Source organism: Podarcis bocagei (assembly GCF_964188305.1).
Source record: "Podarcis bocagei genome assembly, chromosome: 4".
Classification (NCBI taxonomy): domain Eukaryota; kingdom Metazoa; phylum Chordata; class Lepidosauria; order Squamata; family Lacertidae; genus Podarcis; species Podarcis bocagei.
The window spans coordinates 626,643-643,247 of NC_138128.1; the positions used below are offsets into that span (position 1 = coordinate 626,643).

Genomic DNA, 16,605 nt, shown 5'->3' on the forward strand with positions numbered 1-16,605 from the left:
GCTCCTCCCTTCTGGACCAGGAGAGAAGAAACTTGCTCCACCTTCCATGTGGCATCCCTTGAGATATTGGAATATTGGAAGACGACTCTTCTGCTGCCTCCAAGACACCTTCCGTATTTTTCGCTCGATAACACGCACCTGACCATAACACGCACATAGTTTTTAGAGGAGGAAAACAAGAAAAAAAATTTCTGAATGAAACAGTGGATGTACGGTACTTCTCCAGGTTAATAATAATAATAATAATAATAATAATAATAATAATAATAATAATAATATAATATATTATTTTTACCCCTCTCATCTGGCTGGGTTTTCCCGGCCACTCTGGGCAGCTTCCAACCAAATATTAAAACAATACAGCATCACACATTAAAAGCTTCCCTAAACAGGGCTGCCTTCAGATGGATTATAAATGTCAGGTAGTTGCTTATCTCTTTGACATCTGGTGGGAGGGCGTTCCACAGGGCGGGCGCCACTACCGAGAAGGCCCTCTGCCTGGTTCCCTGTAACTTGGCCTCTCGCAGTGAGGGAACCGCCAGAAGGCCCTCGGAGCTGGACCTCAGCTGGGTGATGGGGCTGGTTTGACTTCCAGACCTGTGGCTGCTGTGAACTCTCTGGAGCCAAACAGTGGAGAATCTCCCAAGCCCCGCACTTCTCCCACCATTGCGCAAATCCCTCCTGCACTCAGGGGGCTGCTGCGGGGTCCAAGTCGAGGGCCCAGCATGCAGGCGGCAGCAGGGCTGACTCTCCTGCCCACGGGCCCAGCCAAGAGTCCTCTGGACGTGGCAGCAGGAGTGGTGTGTGAGTGAATGAGTGAGCGACTGTCCTGGTGCCCAGGCGGGCATGGCAACTCCGGCTCCCTGAGATACCAGGTCTTGTGGGGTGGTTCCCCTCATCCCACATCTGGTCCTTTGAAGGCAAAACAGCTCTGGGTAGTTTTAATTGAAGAGCAGCCCAGAAGTGTTTGGAGGGAAGGAATTAAGGAACGACTCTGGCGGTTTCTGCCGCATGCCAGGCCGGCCTCCGCATATTGCAAAATCAAACCTTCCTCTGTTATTTGCTGTTCTCCAAAAAGCGGAAAACATACTGATTAAGCACGGGGAGGGGATCCTCTTCTCCCTTTTATTTTCTGCACCAGATAAGGCAGGAGAGGCCCTTCGTAGGGGCTGCTCTTTAGAGGACGCAAAACCACTATTAACTTTCCTGCTCAGAAGCAGAAGCTGCTCAGTCGCTCCCACTCGCTCCCCTCCAGTACTGAAGGCACCAAAAGTGGTTCCCTAACTCTTAGGCAAGGGTGGAGGAAGGTCACCCCGGGTGTCACCACTGAGGGGGTGACAAAATGCCAGGTGGCACTCGCTGGGGGGCCTACAGTGCGCCTGAGCCACGCGTCTCTCCTGGGAGTAATGCAGAGGCTTGGCCACCCGCAGGCTCTGCTCTGCCCCAAACGGTCCGCCTGCCACCTCCCCCTCAGCTGTAGGGTGGCTGAGGGGGAGGAGGCAGGCGGACTCCTCGGAGACCCCACAATGTGTCCGGCCCCGGCTCACCTGACCCGGCCCTGGGCGCAGGGCATGGGTGCTGCCCCAGGCGCCCAATCGGCTTGCTCCGCCGCTGCTTTTAGGGGCCAGCCCTGCCCAGTTGCCAGTGCCCCATTCTCCCACACACACTCTAAAAAGCCCTATTCGGAATAGCAGGATTGCACAACCAGCAAAGAAGACAACCGCGCACTAAAATGCAAAGCTGTGATAATTAATTGCACATATATTCAAAATCCAATGAAAACTATTCAGCATAATTAAGTCAGCAAAGAAGTCTCGTTTTTACACCTCCAGCTTCCCCTCCTTCCCCCGCTTGGTTCTCACAGGGGCTGAGCAGATTCCCTAAAGGGAAACCACAGCAGGATTCGAACACGAGAGCAACACTCTCCCCTCCTGGGGTTTCAGAAGCATCGCTGCCTCTATCTGTGGAGGCAGAGCAGAGCCCTCCTGGCTGGGAGCCACTGACAGCCCTCTTCTCCTCCATGAACTTGTCCTGTGATACTTTGAGAGAGATCTTTTTGAGAGAGGCAGCTTGCCAAACCCTGGGATGGCAGGGCCCGCTCTCGGCAAGGGCAGAGTCGTGCCCCTCTCCCCAGGTGCCTCTGCTACCTCCAGGCAGTCCTTCCTGCTGCCTGTTTGCCCAGAGGCCAGTGCCCTCCCCGCCCCCTCTGAGGCCACCGGCCCTTGCCCGGAATCTGCGGGGACCCAGGACGGGGCCTCCGATAAGCAGGACCGCCAGGCCCGTCCCACTTGGCGGGTCAGTGACTTTCCATCTTGGCTGGCAAACACCGCAGAGCGAGAGGCTTTTCTGGCAGGCAGAGGAGGGAGGACGGCAGCATGGCTCTGCCTGAGGGCCTGGACCCGCCCAGGGTAAGTGCCCAGGGGTCCCCCAAAATGGGCAGGAGCAAACCAAGCCCCCCTTTTAGCAGAGGGTGGGGTGGGCAGGGCAAAGGGGTCTGGGCTCTCAGTTGAGGGGGTTCTCTCATTGCTGGGGAGAGCAATGGGTCTCCTCAAAGGTCGCTCCTCAAAGGTGGTGGAGGGTTTTAAGCAGAATTGGGGGGCGGATTCTGAAGCTGTGATTCCTCCATGGCAGGGCAACTGGGCTAGATCACCCTCCCACTCTACGATTCTGTGATTTGGGTGCGACTGCTCAGATTTGAGCCCTGCCAGCTGGGAGTGAGAATCTGGTCTAAGGCCGTTCCTGCACCAGATATGTGAAGCAGGTCAGAGGATCCTGGGAACTGTAGTTTGTGAAGGGTGCTGGGGATTGTAGCTCTGCGAGGGCTAAACTACTGTTCCCACTGGTGTGTGTGTGTGTGTGTTTTAGGGGTGGAATGCACTTTGAACGTGCTTTAAGGGTAAGGCAGAGGCTGGTGCCCCTTGTGCCATTGCACAAGGACGGTCCAACACCCCGTGCCCCAATTTGTTATGGCAGGGGGAGTGGGCAGAGGGAAACCCCCCAGCCACTGGCTTACAGGAAAGGCAGGGGCGACCTGGTGCCATTGTCCATCGCTGGCATTTTTCTAAAACATGAAATTCCCTCCTCATTCTCTGCCTGGCGTCAGAGGCCTTTCCCAGCAAAGAAATGAGGATTTCCCCCTTACAGCAAAAAACCACCAATAGTGTCTCTCACATCTGTAGGAAGACACAGGGCTCTTGCCAGCAAGTTAGTGCCCCTTCTGGGGGCAGAAAAAGGGCACCTAGATGAGGATATGGATATGGGATAGAACTCAAAGCCAGAGCTAAAGAAAGGAATCGAGTGCCCTTTGGATCCGTGCTTTTTTGGGGGGGGGGAGCAGAAGCCCCGACAAGCCCCCAGCCAGTGACACTGTTTAGCAGTTTATGATTTCATAAAATGATTTCATAAACTGTTTATGATTTCATAAAATGTCTACACTTCTTAACTGTAAAGAAAGCACAAGACCACCCACACCCTCAAAGTGGTTTACATAAAGATAAAACTATAAAATCAAGAAAAGTTTACAAGAACAGTTTTAAAACATATAAAAAGTTAAAATACTGAAAGAGCTTTAAATCCACACCAGCTTTTCAAGCATCTGGACAGACTTGAAGAATGTTTATAGACAAGAATGTTTTTAGAAAGGTGTTAAAAAGAGACCAGAGAAGGTGCCTGTGTGGTATCAAGTGGCAGGGAGTTCCAGAGGGTAGGGGCTGCCACTTCTACTTCTTTCTTTGGCGATCTCTCATAGCTGAGTAAGATTTTCTTCCGTGAACACGGTTTTAACAGTGGGTCCGTAAGTGACTGTGGAGGCCAATTTTGGATCCGCACGTCCTTCCACAGTGGGCAGCATTTTCTCTTTTGCCTCCTGGGCCAGCCTGGCCTCAGCGCTCTCCTGCGCTCAGTGGTCGAACAGCACATCCTCTCCTGCCTTCCTGAGCATTCCCGCACTTACTGGCCTTCCTTTGCCTTCCTCTCCCGCAGGGCAAATGGGTGGCCGCCGGGCACTTGCTGCTGCTTTGCCTCTCGGCCCTGGCACAGCCCGGTGGCCCCGCGGTTCCCTGCCCGGCTCTGTGCCAGTGCTTTGGGAACCTGACCGTCTTCTGCTCGGATGAAGGTCTGGAGGACATCCCCGAGGAGGTCCCCGCCAGCGCCACCCAGCTCTTCTTCGTGGGAGCCCCCCTGTTCTCGCTTCAGAGCGGGGCTTTCGCCAACAGAACCGGCAGCCGCCGCCTCGCCAAACTCGCCTTCCTGGGCAGCCCCCTCGAATCTCTGGGACGCGCGGCCTTCGAGGGGCTGCCGGAGCTCCGCGAGCTGGAGATCTCGTCCAGCCAGCTGAGCGCTCTGAGCGGAGAGGCCTTTCTGGGCTTGGCCAACCTCAGCAGCCTCGCCGTCAAGTTCAGCCCCATCAAAAGCCTGGAGACGGAGCTGTTCAGCAACACGCCGCGCCTGGAAGCCCTCCACCTCCAGGGGAACGAGGTCGGGTCTCTGCCCCAGGACGTCTTCCGCCCGCTGTCATCCCTCAAGACCCTCACCTTGTCCCAAAACCACCTCGCGGAGCTGCTCGCGGAGGTCTTCGGCCCGCTTTCGGCCCTGCGGGTGCTGAAGCTGAGCGACAACCGCCTGGCTGGCCTCTCCGCCGGCCTCTTCGGCCCCCTGAGAGAGCTCCGGGAGCTCTTCTTGGACGGCAACGCCCTGGCAGAGCTGCCCCCGGGCACCTTCGCCCCGCTGAGCGCCCTGACGCGCCTCCACCTCCAGCACAACGCCCTGGAGCGCCTGCCAGCCGCCGTCTTCTCCGCCCAGCGCAACCTCACCTTCCTCTACCTGGACGGCAACCGCTTGGCGGAGCTGCCCGACGGGCTCTTCCAGGGCACCCCTCACCTCGCCGAGCTCTCCCTGGCGGGCAACCGTCTCCAGAGCATCCCCGAGGGGCTGTTTGGCAACCTGGGCAGCCTGGCGTTCCTGGGGCTATCGCACAACCGCCTCGCCCACCTGCCCGCCGGGGTCTTCCAGGGTCTGAGCGCCCTTGCCAGGCTGCAGCTGAGCCACAACAACCTCACCGCCCTGCCCAGGGGCGTCTTTGCCAACCTCACCACCCTGGAGGCCTTGGACCTGTCCCACAACCAGCTGGCCACCCTGTCGGAGGGGGTCTTCGAGGGCAACGTCATCCTGGGCAATGTGGCCCTGAAGGGCAACCCCTGGACGTGCGACTGCCACCTGGCCCCCCTGAAAGACTGGCTCCAGGACACGGACCCCCTGATCAACGCGCGGGCCTTGTGCAGGAGCCCGGCTCACCTGCAGGGGCTGAGCCTGCCGGCCGTGCAGAAAGAGCAGCTGGTCTGTCGGCGGGGCCTCGCGCCCTCCCGGTGCCGGGCGGAGCCGGGGATGGAGGAGACCTCCGCGGAACCCGGCGCCCGCCCTCCGTGCACCTACCGGGATCCGGCAGGTGCCATCCACCTGGCGTGCGACCGCGACGCTTGCCACCAGCTTAGCCTGAGTCTCCCGCCGGGAGAGAGCCAGCAGGAGGCAGGGCAGAGTTTCAGCAAGGGCTGGATCCTGGACTCGGGCTGCGGCGCCGTGAAGGTCCAGGTGGCTGTGAGCATTGAGCCCCTGCCCGGAGGGGAGGCGGTGGCAGCCCCCTCGGAAGCCCCCTGAGGCCGGCATCCCCTGCCCTGCCAGTGTGACCCGGAGAGCTGGGGGGGGGCCCTCCGGAGAGAGGGGGCTCCAGCCCCACCTGAGCCTTGCTGCATCCTCATGGGGACGAGGGAGGCCTACACTGCAGGGATGTCGCCAGGACGTGCTTGGTATCATCACAGACGCTAACAGAAACAGAAGCCGTTGTGACCCAAATCAGGCTTTGTCTGTGTAGATTTATCTGCTGGTCTCCCCAGGATCCCAAAGGTCACCCATTGGGGATTCTCAAAGCATGGATCCACTGCCTCCCAGGGCAGGGTGGGGGTGTACGTCTTGCAGGATTTGCGGCCTGAAGCAGCATTTATATATTCTGTCACTTTCATTTCGTATAATAAACCAAGCTTTCTTTATTCCTTTTGTGTGGGAGCTTCTTGTGGGCATGGGGTAAGGGTAGACACACATTCATAGCTGGGCATAGGTTATAACTCTAGCAAAATATACTACTACTACTACTACTACTACTACTACTACTACTACTACTATATTAGGAAAATGGCCCACAGACAGTATTTAACACCTACCAGATTGGTGAAAATGTCTAAAAAAAGAAAAAGGTATGTGTTGGAAGTGTAATGAATTTGCGGGATCTTTTATTAACATGTCCTGTAAAATAATTAAGGAATATATATAATGAATTTAAAAAGATATTTAAAAATCTTTTCCCCAAACACCTGACATTTTTCTCATGGGGATGATAACAACAGAGGTCCCCAAAAAACAAGAGAGTTTACTACTATACACTACGTCCACAGCTAGAACCTTCTTGGCACAAAGGTGGAGAAGTCTAGTACAACATTCCTAGAGTGGACATGTAAGGGGATGCTTTGTACCAGCCAGCAGGTCAACTTCCTGTTTCCTCCTGGGCTGGGGCAAACTTCCTCTACATGTGCCTAGAGATGGGCGTGACCTTACCTGTCCAGGTAACACAAAAGGGCAAGGCACAAAGCCCCCCCCTCTCTCTCTGGCTCCATTCATAGAAGAAGCAACATCTCCTTAGCTAGAGATGCCTTGTTGCTTCCAGCCAACAGAGCACAAAGGGACTATCTCCTTATGGGATAGATTCCATGTGTATAACAAATTGGATGATTAAAAAGATGTGGATTATGCGGAGCAGCAGAAAAGCAAAGGAACCAGGAAAAAGGCGGAAGGGAAGTCATATGGTATATGTATAAAGTGGATGCTTGGGCTGCTCAACCTGCAGCGGCGCGTCTGCGCATGCGCAGGTTGCAATTCGGCGCATGTGCGACCACTGAAACCTGGAAGTAACCCCTTCCAGTATTTCCAGGTTTTGGCGGTTCGTAACCTGAAAAAATGCAACCTGAAGCGCCTGTAACCCGAGGTATGATTGTACATGCTGTTTTTGATACGAAGTTTTAATTGGGACAGGGGGACGGGAGGGAAGGGGTTAAATATACTCTCTCTTCCTGTATTTGAAAATACAAAATGAAAAACAAGATAGGAAAAGGTAGTAAGGGAACACCGAGCTACTTTAAAGGAATTCAAATCTCCGGGTCCTGATGAGCTGCATCCAAGGGTACTAAAGGAGCCTGCAGGTGTAATTTCAGAGCCTGTGTCTATTATCTCTAAGAATTCTTGGAGAACAGGTGAGGACCCTACAGACGGGAGGCGGCAAATGGTGTCCTCATCTTCAAAAAGGGGAGAAAAGGAAGACCCAGGTTACTACCAATAGGTGAGCTTGACCTGGATACCAGGAAAGGTTCTAGAACAGATAATTCCACAGTAGGTCTGTGAGCATGTAGAAAAGGCTATACTATACTGGGACGTGGGTGGCGCTGTGGGTTAAACCACAGAGCCTAGGACTTGCTGATCAGAAGGTTGGCGGTTCGAATCCCCGTGATGGGGTGAGCTCCCGTTGCTCGGTCCCAGCTCCTGCCAACCTAGCAGTTTGAAAACACGGCAAGTGCAAGTAGATAAGTAGGCACCGCTCCGGCGGGAAGGTAAATGGTGTTTCCGTGCGCTGCTCTGGTTCGCCAGAAGCGGCTTCGTCATGCTGGCCACATAACCCGGAAGCTGTACGCCTGCTTCCTCGGCCAGTAAAGCGAGATGAGCGCCACAACCCCAGAGTCGGCCACTACTGGACCTAATGGTCAGGGGTCCCTTTACCTTATACTATACTGAGATGCTTAAATGTTTCTTGGGTTGTCCCTAAATCTTCCTGTCCACTTGCCACCTTTTCCTGCCTCTCCAGGGTGGCCTGCCCCACCCTCGGAGAACCCCTGTGCTGGAGGGGTCCCATCTAACTCTGCAATTCTATGGTCCCAGAGGGACCCTTCCCAGTTAAGAGCCGGGCCCAGGCCTTGGCTGATGCCCAGTTTCGTGACAAGAATTTGTCACCTGGGACCCTTTATCTCACCAGGCAGACCTGCCCAACATCTGCACAGGGCAGATCTTCGCCTCCCGGGCGCTGGATGCCTCCCTCAGATAAGGCTGGAGGCGCTTCGCTCGGCAGCCTGTGCGCGACTCTCCCGGCTCAGCAAAATGTCCGGCAACCGATCTTGGTAAGTGCTGAAAGGCTCCCTGGGGCTTGGAATGAGCTTCTTCCCTGACCTTCTCCGGCCCATCTCTCTGCCCACCAGGCTGCTGCTCTGCTCTGGGCTCCTGCTGCCTTGAAGGGGGCTCAAAGCTTCAGAGCAGGGGTAGGCAACCTAAAGCCCACAAGCAGCCCACGGGGGTCGTTTAACCGGCCCACGAGCCACCCCCAAACTGAGCCGCCTGCTCGGTGAGTTCCCCCACGCTGCGCTAAATTGGCACAGCATGGCACAGGGACTTGTTACTACGGCGCTGGAAATAGTGTCTGCGCAGACAGAGACACTGCTGTAAATTGCGGGTGTGCATGCTCACTCACATGCACAATCCACCCCACAGAGGGATCTCTGCTGGAGTGAACCGGCCCAGGCAAGACCCCTGTTTCAGAGAGACCGGCTCACCCGCAAGAGTGCCAAAGCTCACCTGCATCCACTCAGCCGCCTCCAGCGGTGGAATTGGCAGTGTAATCCCTGTTCGGCATTTTCAAGATCTGATCTATTGGGCTGTGGAACTCCCTGCCTCTTGAGATCAAGCGGGTGCCTTCAGTGGCGTAGCGTGGGGGGTGCAGGGGGGGCCGGCCGCACCGGGCTCAACATTTGGGGGTTGGGGTTAGGGGGCGCAAATCCACGGGTTAGGGGGCACAAATTACTTGCCTTGCCCCGGGTGCTGACAACCCACGCTACACCACTGGGTGCCTTTGCTGCCCTCTTTGGGACACCTGCTAAAAAGCCTCCTTGTCTAGGCAAGCCTGCCCGGCTGCTTAGAAATGCTGGTATGAATGTGAATCCATTTTAGCATTTTAACTTTCTGTATGTCTGCCTGAATTGCTTATTTTATCTTTCTGTAACTGCTTTGAGGTTGCTGTTTTTTAAGAAAACAAAAACCGTGTATAAATTTCGTGAACTAAATAATGGATCTCCACCTGTCAGCTCCCTTGCTGTGCACGTTTGTGTGTGTGTGTTTTGTGTGTTCGTGTGAAGCTAGAGCAGCTGCTGTGCATTCAGAACATGCAAGTTTCCGTCCCCTGGCTGAAATTTGGGAGAGCTGCTGCCAGTCAGCGCAGGCTGTATGGGGCTAGATTAGAGGGACAGCAGCTGCCTCTTCTCTTTGGGGTGGGAGGACCCAGCTGGAGGGGAAAGGGTGGTGGGGAGGATCAGGATTCTTCTGAGTATTTTAAAACAACAGTTGTTTCTAGTGGTTGGGAGGGAAAATATAAGAGAGCCATGAGTCAGAGGCGGCAGCCTCCCTCCCCTTCTTAACCACGATTCTTCCTCTTTGCCAAAAGTCCTGGCTTTGGGGTCGGAAGGCTGGTTGTGGGGGGAATGGAGCCTCAGGGGTCTGGAGGGGAGAAAGCTTTCACCCGGAGTCAAGGGGCCGGGTCTGCTCCTTGTTTGGACTCCCCAGTGTTAACGGAGAAATCCGAGGGCTCCCTTGGACCAAAAACCAGGACAACAGCCAGGAATACCAGAGGGTCTTTATTGAAGACCCTCGCGACAGGACTCCCACCTGCCACCAGGTAGAACAAGATGGAAGCCCAGAACAAAAGAAGACCCCCAACTTTTATTAGCTGCTAATCCCCCAAGCTACACCCCTAGAATTACATCACAACTACATCATGACTACATCATTGACACATCACAAAGAGGAGGGGTTGAGGGAGGAGTTGTGGTGGTAACCTGAGTGTCTTGTCACCTGTCCGGTTCCTCCTTTCCCCTCCCCATGATTACATTCCTGAGCAGAAAGAGGAGTTTACTGTTTCCTGCCCCCAGAGGGAAGGGCTGGTCACTGTCCTTTGTTTCAGTCTGTGCTGAATCCATTCCCATATGCAGGTCCTTTGTGAGTGTGATGCTCTTCTGTCTAGGACCATCAAGGTTGGCATGCCAACTGGGCAGGTTTCCTGCAGATGTGTTGGTACCTTCATTATGGCTGGCCTGTATCAAACCTTCCCCGTTTTGTAGTCCTTCCTTCATGGAGTAAAATAAAAGTTGAACAGTGCAGATCCGATGTATGGTTGATTTTCTATGAATTTATAACAGAAGCGTAGCATATGTAGTGTGTGTGTGTTGGGTTTGTACAAACTGAATGATGGGGGGGGGGGTTTCCTGCAATACCAGTTAGATCAGCCGCCTCCAGCCTTCTCAGACGCTCCTTCCGCCCAGACGTGCATTGGGGAACCCGTTTCTTCATTTTTCAGCGTCTGGTTGAGATGGGTGAGCTCAAATCCTGCAGGATCCGGCCATCAGTGGCTCCTAACCACAACAACTGCCTTCTGCCTCTCCTGTCAGAGCCCCACAGAGGAGGGAGAAATCCCACTTGCACGCTTGTTGGTTAACAAGTTGCCTTTCCACCCCTCCTTTTTCTCACGGTGGTCTACTTAGCCTTCTTCCCTCTCCTCATTTAATCCCCCCAACAGCCCTGTGAGGTGGGTTAGGCTGGGAGGCAGTGACTGACCATCCCCTAGTGGGATAGGGGAGCTGGGGGGGGGAATCACATCTGGTAACCAATTTCCCCCTTTGGTTGCAAATAGTACATGGGGAGAGAAGTCTAAAAATCCCGGGACCCAACTTCTCACAAATTTGTGAACTATATTAGCCTTCTTTTCAGCTACCCCACCCGACTACCAAGGTCAGATCCAGTGAACTTTATGGCCAGGTGGGGGATTTGAAGCCTGGTCTCCCCAGCTCTACCCACTAGACCCTCTCCCTCAGGGCATCTGGTGGCCCCTGTGAGAAGAGGACTCTGGACTCGATGGGCCATAGGCCTCATTCAGCCGGACTCTTCCTACGTTTCTGATGGCAATTTTGCCTGGAATGAGCTCTGTGAGGGAAAACATGTGGGAATGTTCAGGGATGCAGGAGAGGATATATTGTTTGATTAAGCCTTTCCAACTTGTGTTAACAAGTTCCACAACTTAGCAGAGTAACATTCCCCTTTTAAACTCACAGCGGATGCGTTTGCTCAGGCTCGCTAAAGCCTCTATAATAACTGTTTTGGTATTTTCCCCTTATTTCCTCATAAAAGATAAGACACGGCACAGCCTTCTTTAAAAGTATAAAAAGAGTTTACTCACATTCTGTTCACAATCGGATCCCAGAAGGCAGACTTAGATTAGAAAAATAACATACACCTGGAAACTATCTCATAAGGAGACAGTCCCTCTGGAAGCCAAGAGAGCATCTTTGGCTAAGCAGATGTTGCTTCTTCGATGCATGTGGTCAAAGGGAGAGAGATGGCTGCCTGCCCTGCCCTGTGCTTTTGTCGTTACCTGCGCAGGTGAGGCCACGCCCACCTCTAGTTGCATGCAGAGGAAGTCTGTCCCAGCCCAGAAGGAAACAGGAAGTTGACCTGCTGGCTGGACAAACATTCCTCCCCATGTGTAAACATGTTCACTCTAGAAATGTTGTACTTGACTGCTCTTGTGTTTCACACCCCACAAAACAGCAGATTGTGAAGGAGCTGAGGGTGTGCGTGATGCAGCAGACCCCAGGAATCCAGACGCTCCAGCTGCAGAGAGGCTTGCCAGATGTGCTCTTTCTTGGTGAAAAGGCTAATGGGCATCTCTTGCTTTCTTCCAGGATGGTGCCCACAGTGGCCATTGTCCTCCTCCTCTGCCTGGCCTTTGGAACTGGCCAGAGCCCGAAGGCCTGCACAGGGGCCTACGACTGCCCCAAGGCCCACCAGGAAGTCTACACCAAATTAAGGGACGTGACGGAGATCCCAAAGACCGCCAGCACCATCATCACCGAAATGATCTTTGTGCAAACCAGCCTAACACAGATCAAGAGCGGAGCCTTCCGGAACATGCCCGGCCTGCAGAAAGTCCTGTTCATTGGCAACAAGATCAAAACCGTAGAGGTGGGGGCCTTTGATAACTTGGAGAAACTGGATGAGCTGGAAATCACACAGGCTGAGCTGGACGACCTCCCTGTGGGCACCTTCCGCTCTCTTCCTCGCTTGCAGAAGCTGAATCTGCGGGACTCTCAGATCAAGGGCCTCCAGAAAGGACTCTTTGAGGATCTCGGGGAGCTGGAGGAGATCTACGTGCATATGAACGAGATCCCTTCTCTCCCCGAAGGCGTCTTTGATGGGCTCTCCAACCTGACCTTTTTGCACCTGGCCAGGAACAAGATCGCTGCCATCCCAGAGGACGTCTTCAAGGAACTTCCTCGGCTGAAGGTCCTCCGGCTGTACGAGAACGAGATCAGAGACCTCCCAGAGGGGAGCCTGGACAGCCAGCAGGACCTGACGGAGCTCGGCCTCCAGAAGAACAAGATCCGCACGCTGCCTCCCAGGGTGCTGAGGAACAAGCCCAACCTGGAGAAGCTTTTCCTGGAGCACAACCTCTTGGAGACCCTCCCGGATGAGGCCTTCTTCGGACTGAGGAAGCTGAAGCAGCTGACCCTGGCTTCCAACCGGCTGAAAGGTCTCCCCGGCCGGCTCTTTGGGCAGATGCCTTTGCTCACCCAGCTGGACCTGAGCAAGAACGCTTTGCAGGCTCTTCCAGCGGGGGTCTTTGCCAACCTCACGGGGCTCACAAAGCTCACCTTGTCCCACAACCAGCTGGCAGGCCTCCCTCTCGGTGTTTTAACAGGCCTCCGCAAACTCTCTGAGCTCAACGTGGAGGCAAACAAGCTCTCGTCTCTGGAGGGTCTCCTGCCATCTTCCCTCCCGGGGCTGAAGACCCTGAGGCTCTGCCAGAACCAGCTGGAGACCATCCCTCCGGGCCTCTTTGACAGCTTCACGAAGCTCACCTCCCTGTATCTCGGGGAGAATCCGTGGAGGTGTGACTGCCTCCTTCTCTACCTCCACCGATGGATGAGCAGCAATCCCCAAAAAGTGAAGGACGCTGCAAAGGTCATGTGCGGAAGCCCCAGGGATCTGCAGGGCAAAGCAGTCCGTTCCTTGGCAGAAGATCAGCTGGTTTGCCCAACGACTGTGCCCATTTCAAGCACCGCTCTGCCCACAACCACTTTCCCTCCTATTGTCACAACAAGGATGAGCACAACACTCCCCCCATCTCCTAAAAAAGCCACCATTGCTGCAACCACCTCAGTTTCTGAGCCTGTCACCACCACAAATGCAGCCACAACCCTCCGAGCCACAGAGGCTCTGACCTCAACTCCTCAAATCACCACCTCTGAGAGTCTCACTGAAACCTCACAGACCATGACCACCAGCGGGACATCCTCTGAAACCACCAGCATCACCAGCACAGGGGCTCCAACTACAACTCCTCACATCTCCACCATCACCACTCCAAGTCCCACCTCAGCCGAGACAAGCCCTGAAATTGCCACCACCACTGAGATCTCAAGCACAACCTCTGTGTCCATCACAACCCCGGCCACAACCCCCGAGGCAGCCACGACCATCGCTCACTTGCCACCCACAACCCCTCAGATCACAATGACAACAAAGGTTCAGACCACGGTCCCTGAAATTACCAGTGCCAGGACTGCGGCTGCCACAGCTGGCTTTACAACTGGGATGTCACACACCACCCCTTCTGGTGCCACCACAACTGCTCAGATCTCCACAACCATTGCCAGGACAACCATCACAACTTCTGAAGCCACCACAAGCCGCTCTGGTACATCGGCCACCACACCTGTGCTGCCTGGGACAACCAGCAAGGCAGTTGCCACCACACCTTCACAGCTTGAGACCACCCCTACGGAGACATTCTCTTCAGTGGCGGCTTCCACAATGTGCCTTGACAACGTCAGTCTTCCAGGTGAATGCAGGTCCGGGTCTTTGTCTCCAGAACCGACAGCCAGGTTGGACCCGACTACACGTCCTGAGACGTCCCCGTCACCCACCTCTGCTGTGACACAGGCTCCCCTGCCCACCACTGGCTGGGTGACGACCTCTCCAGCTGCTGCCAGCTGCACCTTTTGCTCCTTGGCTGTCACGCCAGCCAGGGCTTCCCTTCCTCCGAGCCCAAGGCCCGGCCAACCAGCCAGCCCCCCTCAGCCCCCGTCCCAGAAAATCCAGGCCTGGGGCTCTTCGCTGAGTTCCAACTACCGGTACTGCAAGCTGTCTGCGATGATGTATTTGTCCATGCTGTGTCTTGAAATCTGCTGCACCGCTGCCTTGGCCAGGTGTGTCTACGCCCTGCACAGAGCCACGCGCTCCATGGACTCACCCACTGTGCCAGTCAAGCTGGTGAAGGTGAAGCCCAGAAGGATGAAGCTGTGATGGTGTTTGGCGACAGGAGAGACCTTCACAGGATGCTAGAAGCGCAGGGCTGTCAGGGAGTCCAGGGGTCACCTCGCTCAAGCCCCTGCAATGCAGGAATCGCAGCTAGAGAATCCCTGACAGGTGGTCCTCCAAGCTCTGTTTAGAAACCTCCAATGGATCCTAGATTGGCAGAGTTGGAAGGGATCCCCAGCGGTCATCTAGCCCAACCCCATGCAATGCAGGAATCATGGCAAATTAAATGAGGGAGGTGAAGCAGCAGGGGTGTGCAGAGACTTTGGGTTGGGGGGCTGACATTGCTTTAGGGGTGGATTTACACACAGGGGGAAATGCCATAAGTTTTAGATCCATTTCAGTCCGGTTTCCGTCCTGGTTTTGGGACCGAGACGGCTCTGGTTGCCCTAACAGACGATCTCCGTAGACAGCTGGATTGAGGCGGGTCAGGACTGGTGATCCTTTTAGATTTGTCAGCAGCCTTTGACATGGTTGATCATGATCTTCTGGACCACTGCCTCTCAGACGTGGGGATACAGGGCATAGCCCGTAACTGGCTGTGCTCGTTTCTCTCTGGTCGGGGACAGAGGGTGGCACTAGGGAGGGAAATGTCGTCACGCCACTCCTTGTTGTGTGTGGAGTGCCGCAGGGCGCAATCCTCTCCCCATTGCTTTTTAACATCTTTATGCGACCCCCTTGCCCAGATTATCCGGAGCTTTGGGCTGGGCTGTCACCAATATGCTGATGACACTCAGCTCTATCTGCTCAACACACTGACCAGATGCTTGGCAGCTGTGGCTGGATGGTTTCGTTCGAGCCGATTGAAACTAAATCCTTCGAAGACAGAGGTCCTATGGCTGGGTTGGGATGGCATGGGGATGAGGGACCAACTCCCTTCTCTTGCGGGGGCCCAATTAGTGCCATTACCTTCCGGTAAGAGTTTGGGTGTAATCCTTGACGCCTCCCTTTCCATGGAGGCGTAGGTTATAGCAACAGCCAAGGCGACATTTTTCCACCTTCGCCGCATCAAGCAGTTGGTCCCTTACCTTTCCCGCCCCGACCTGGCCACAGTGATCCATGTGACGGTCATCTCCAGGCTTGACTACTGTAACTCGCTCTACGCGGGGCTGCCCTTGAAGCTGACCCAGAAACTCCAGCGGGTGCAGAATGCTGCAGCGAGGCTCCTCACGGGGTCTCTGCCAGGGGAGCATATTCACCCAGTGCTTTTCCAGTAGAGTACAGGGTCAGGTTTAAGGTGCTGCTTTTGACCTTTAAAGCTCTTCACGGCCTAGGACCCTTGTACCTACGGGACCGCCTCGCCTGGTATGCCCCACGGAGAGCCTCAAGGTCCATAAATAGCAACACCCTAGAGGTCCCGGGCCCTAAGGAAGTTAGATTGGCTTCAACCAGAGCCAGGGCCTTTTCAACACTGGCTCCGGCTTGGTGGAACGCTCTGCCTCATGAGACCAGGGCCCTGCAGGATCTGATTTCTTTCCGCAGGGCCTGTAAGACAGAGTTGTTCCACCTGGCCTTTGGCTTGGAGCCAATTTGATTCCCTCCCTCCCTCTCTTTCTTTTTCCTTTTTCCTTTCTCCTCCTGTGATGGGGCTGCATTTTAATATTTTAATGTTTCAATATTTTAATGTTGTATTTTTTAATTTTGTTTTTAAATTGTAATCATTTAACTTGTTTTTATTATTGCTTGTAAGCCGCTCTGAGCCCGGCCTTGGCTGGGGAGGGCGGGGTATAAATAATAATAATAATAATAAATTTTATTTATATCCCGCCCTCCCCAGCCAAAGCCGGGCTCAGGGCGGCTAACAACAATAAAATAATCAATCAAATAATCACACAATCTAAAAATATTTCATTATAAAAATTAATTAAATCAAATTGATGGCAACCAATTAAGTAGAATTATGTGCAGGTTGCCAGAGGAGGGAGTCAGGCTGCGCCCTGACCAAAGGCCTGGCGGAACAACTCTGTCTTGCAGGCCCTGCGGAAAGATGTCAGGTCCCGCAGGGCCCTAGTCTCTTTTGACAGAGCATTCCACCAGTTTGGAGCTGCAGCCGAGAAGGCCCTGGCTCTAGTTGAGGCCAGCCTAACCTCTCTGAGACCTGGGACCTTGAGGATGTTATTATTTGCAGACCGTAGGTTTCTCTGTGGGGCATACCAG

General features: G+C 54.4%; 2 protein-coding genes across 2 annotated transcripts; both read left to right on the plus strand.

Annotated features, from left to right (window-relative positions):
• Window positions 1–2,306: 2,306 nt before the first annotated feature.
• On the plus strand, window positions 2,307–6,041 carry CPN2 (carboxypeptidase N subunit 2). The gene is made up of 2 exons (XM_081190323.1): window positions 2,307–2,408; window positions 3,982–6,041. The coding sequence occupies exons 1-2, from the start codon at window positions 2,376–2,378 to the stop codon at window positions 5,650–5,652; spliced, it is 1,704 nt and encodes a 567-aa protein (XP_081046449.1). The 5' UTR covers window positions 2,307–2,375; the 3' UTR covers window positions 5,653–6,041.
• Window positions 6,042–8,106: 2,065 nt separating this feature from the next.
• LOC308584875 (uncharacterized protein) lies at window positions 8,107–14,962 on the plus strand. Its single transcript, XM_081190126.1, has 2 exons — window positions 8,107–8,210; window positions 11,814–14,962. Exons 1-2 carry the CDS (start codon window positions 8,191–8,193, stop codon window positions 14,434–14,436), a joined length of 2,643 nt encoding a protein of 880 aa, XP_081046252.1. The 5' UTR covers window positions 8,107–8,190; the 3' UTR covers window positions 14,437–14,962.
• Window positions 14,963–16,605: the final 1,643 nt, after the last annotated feature.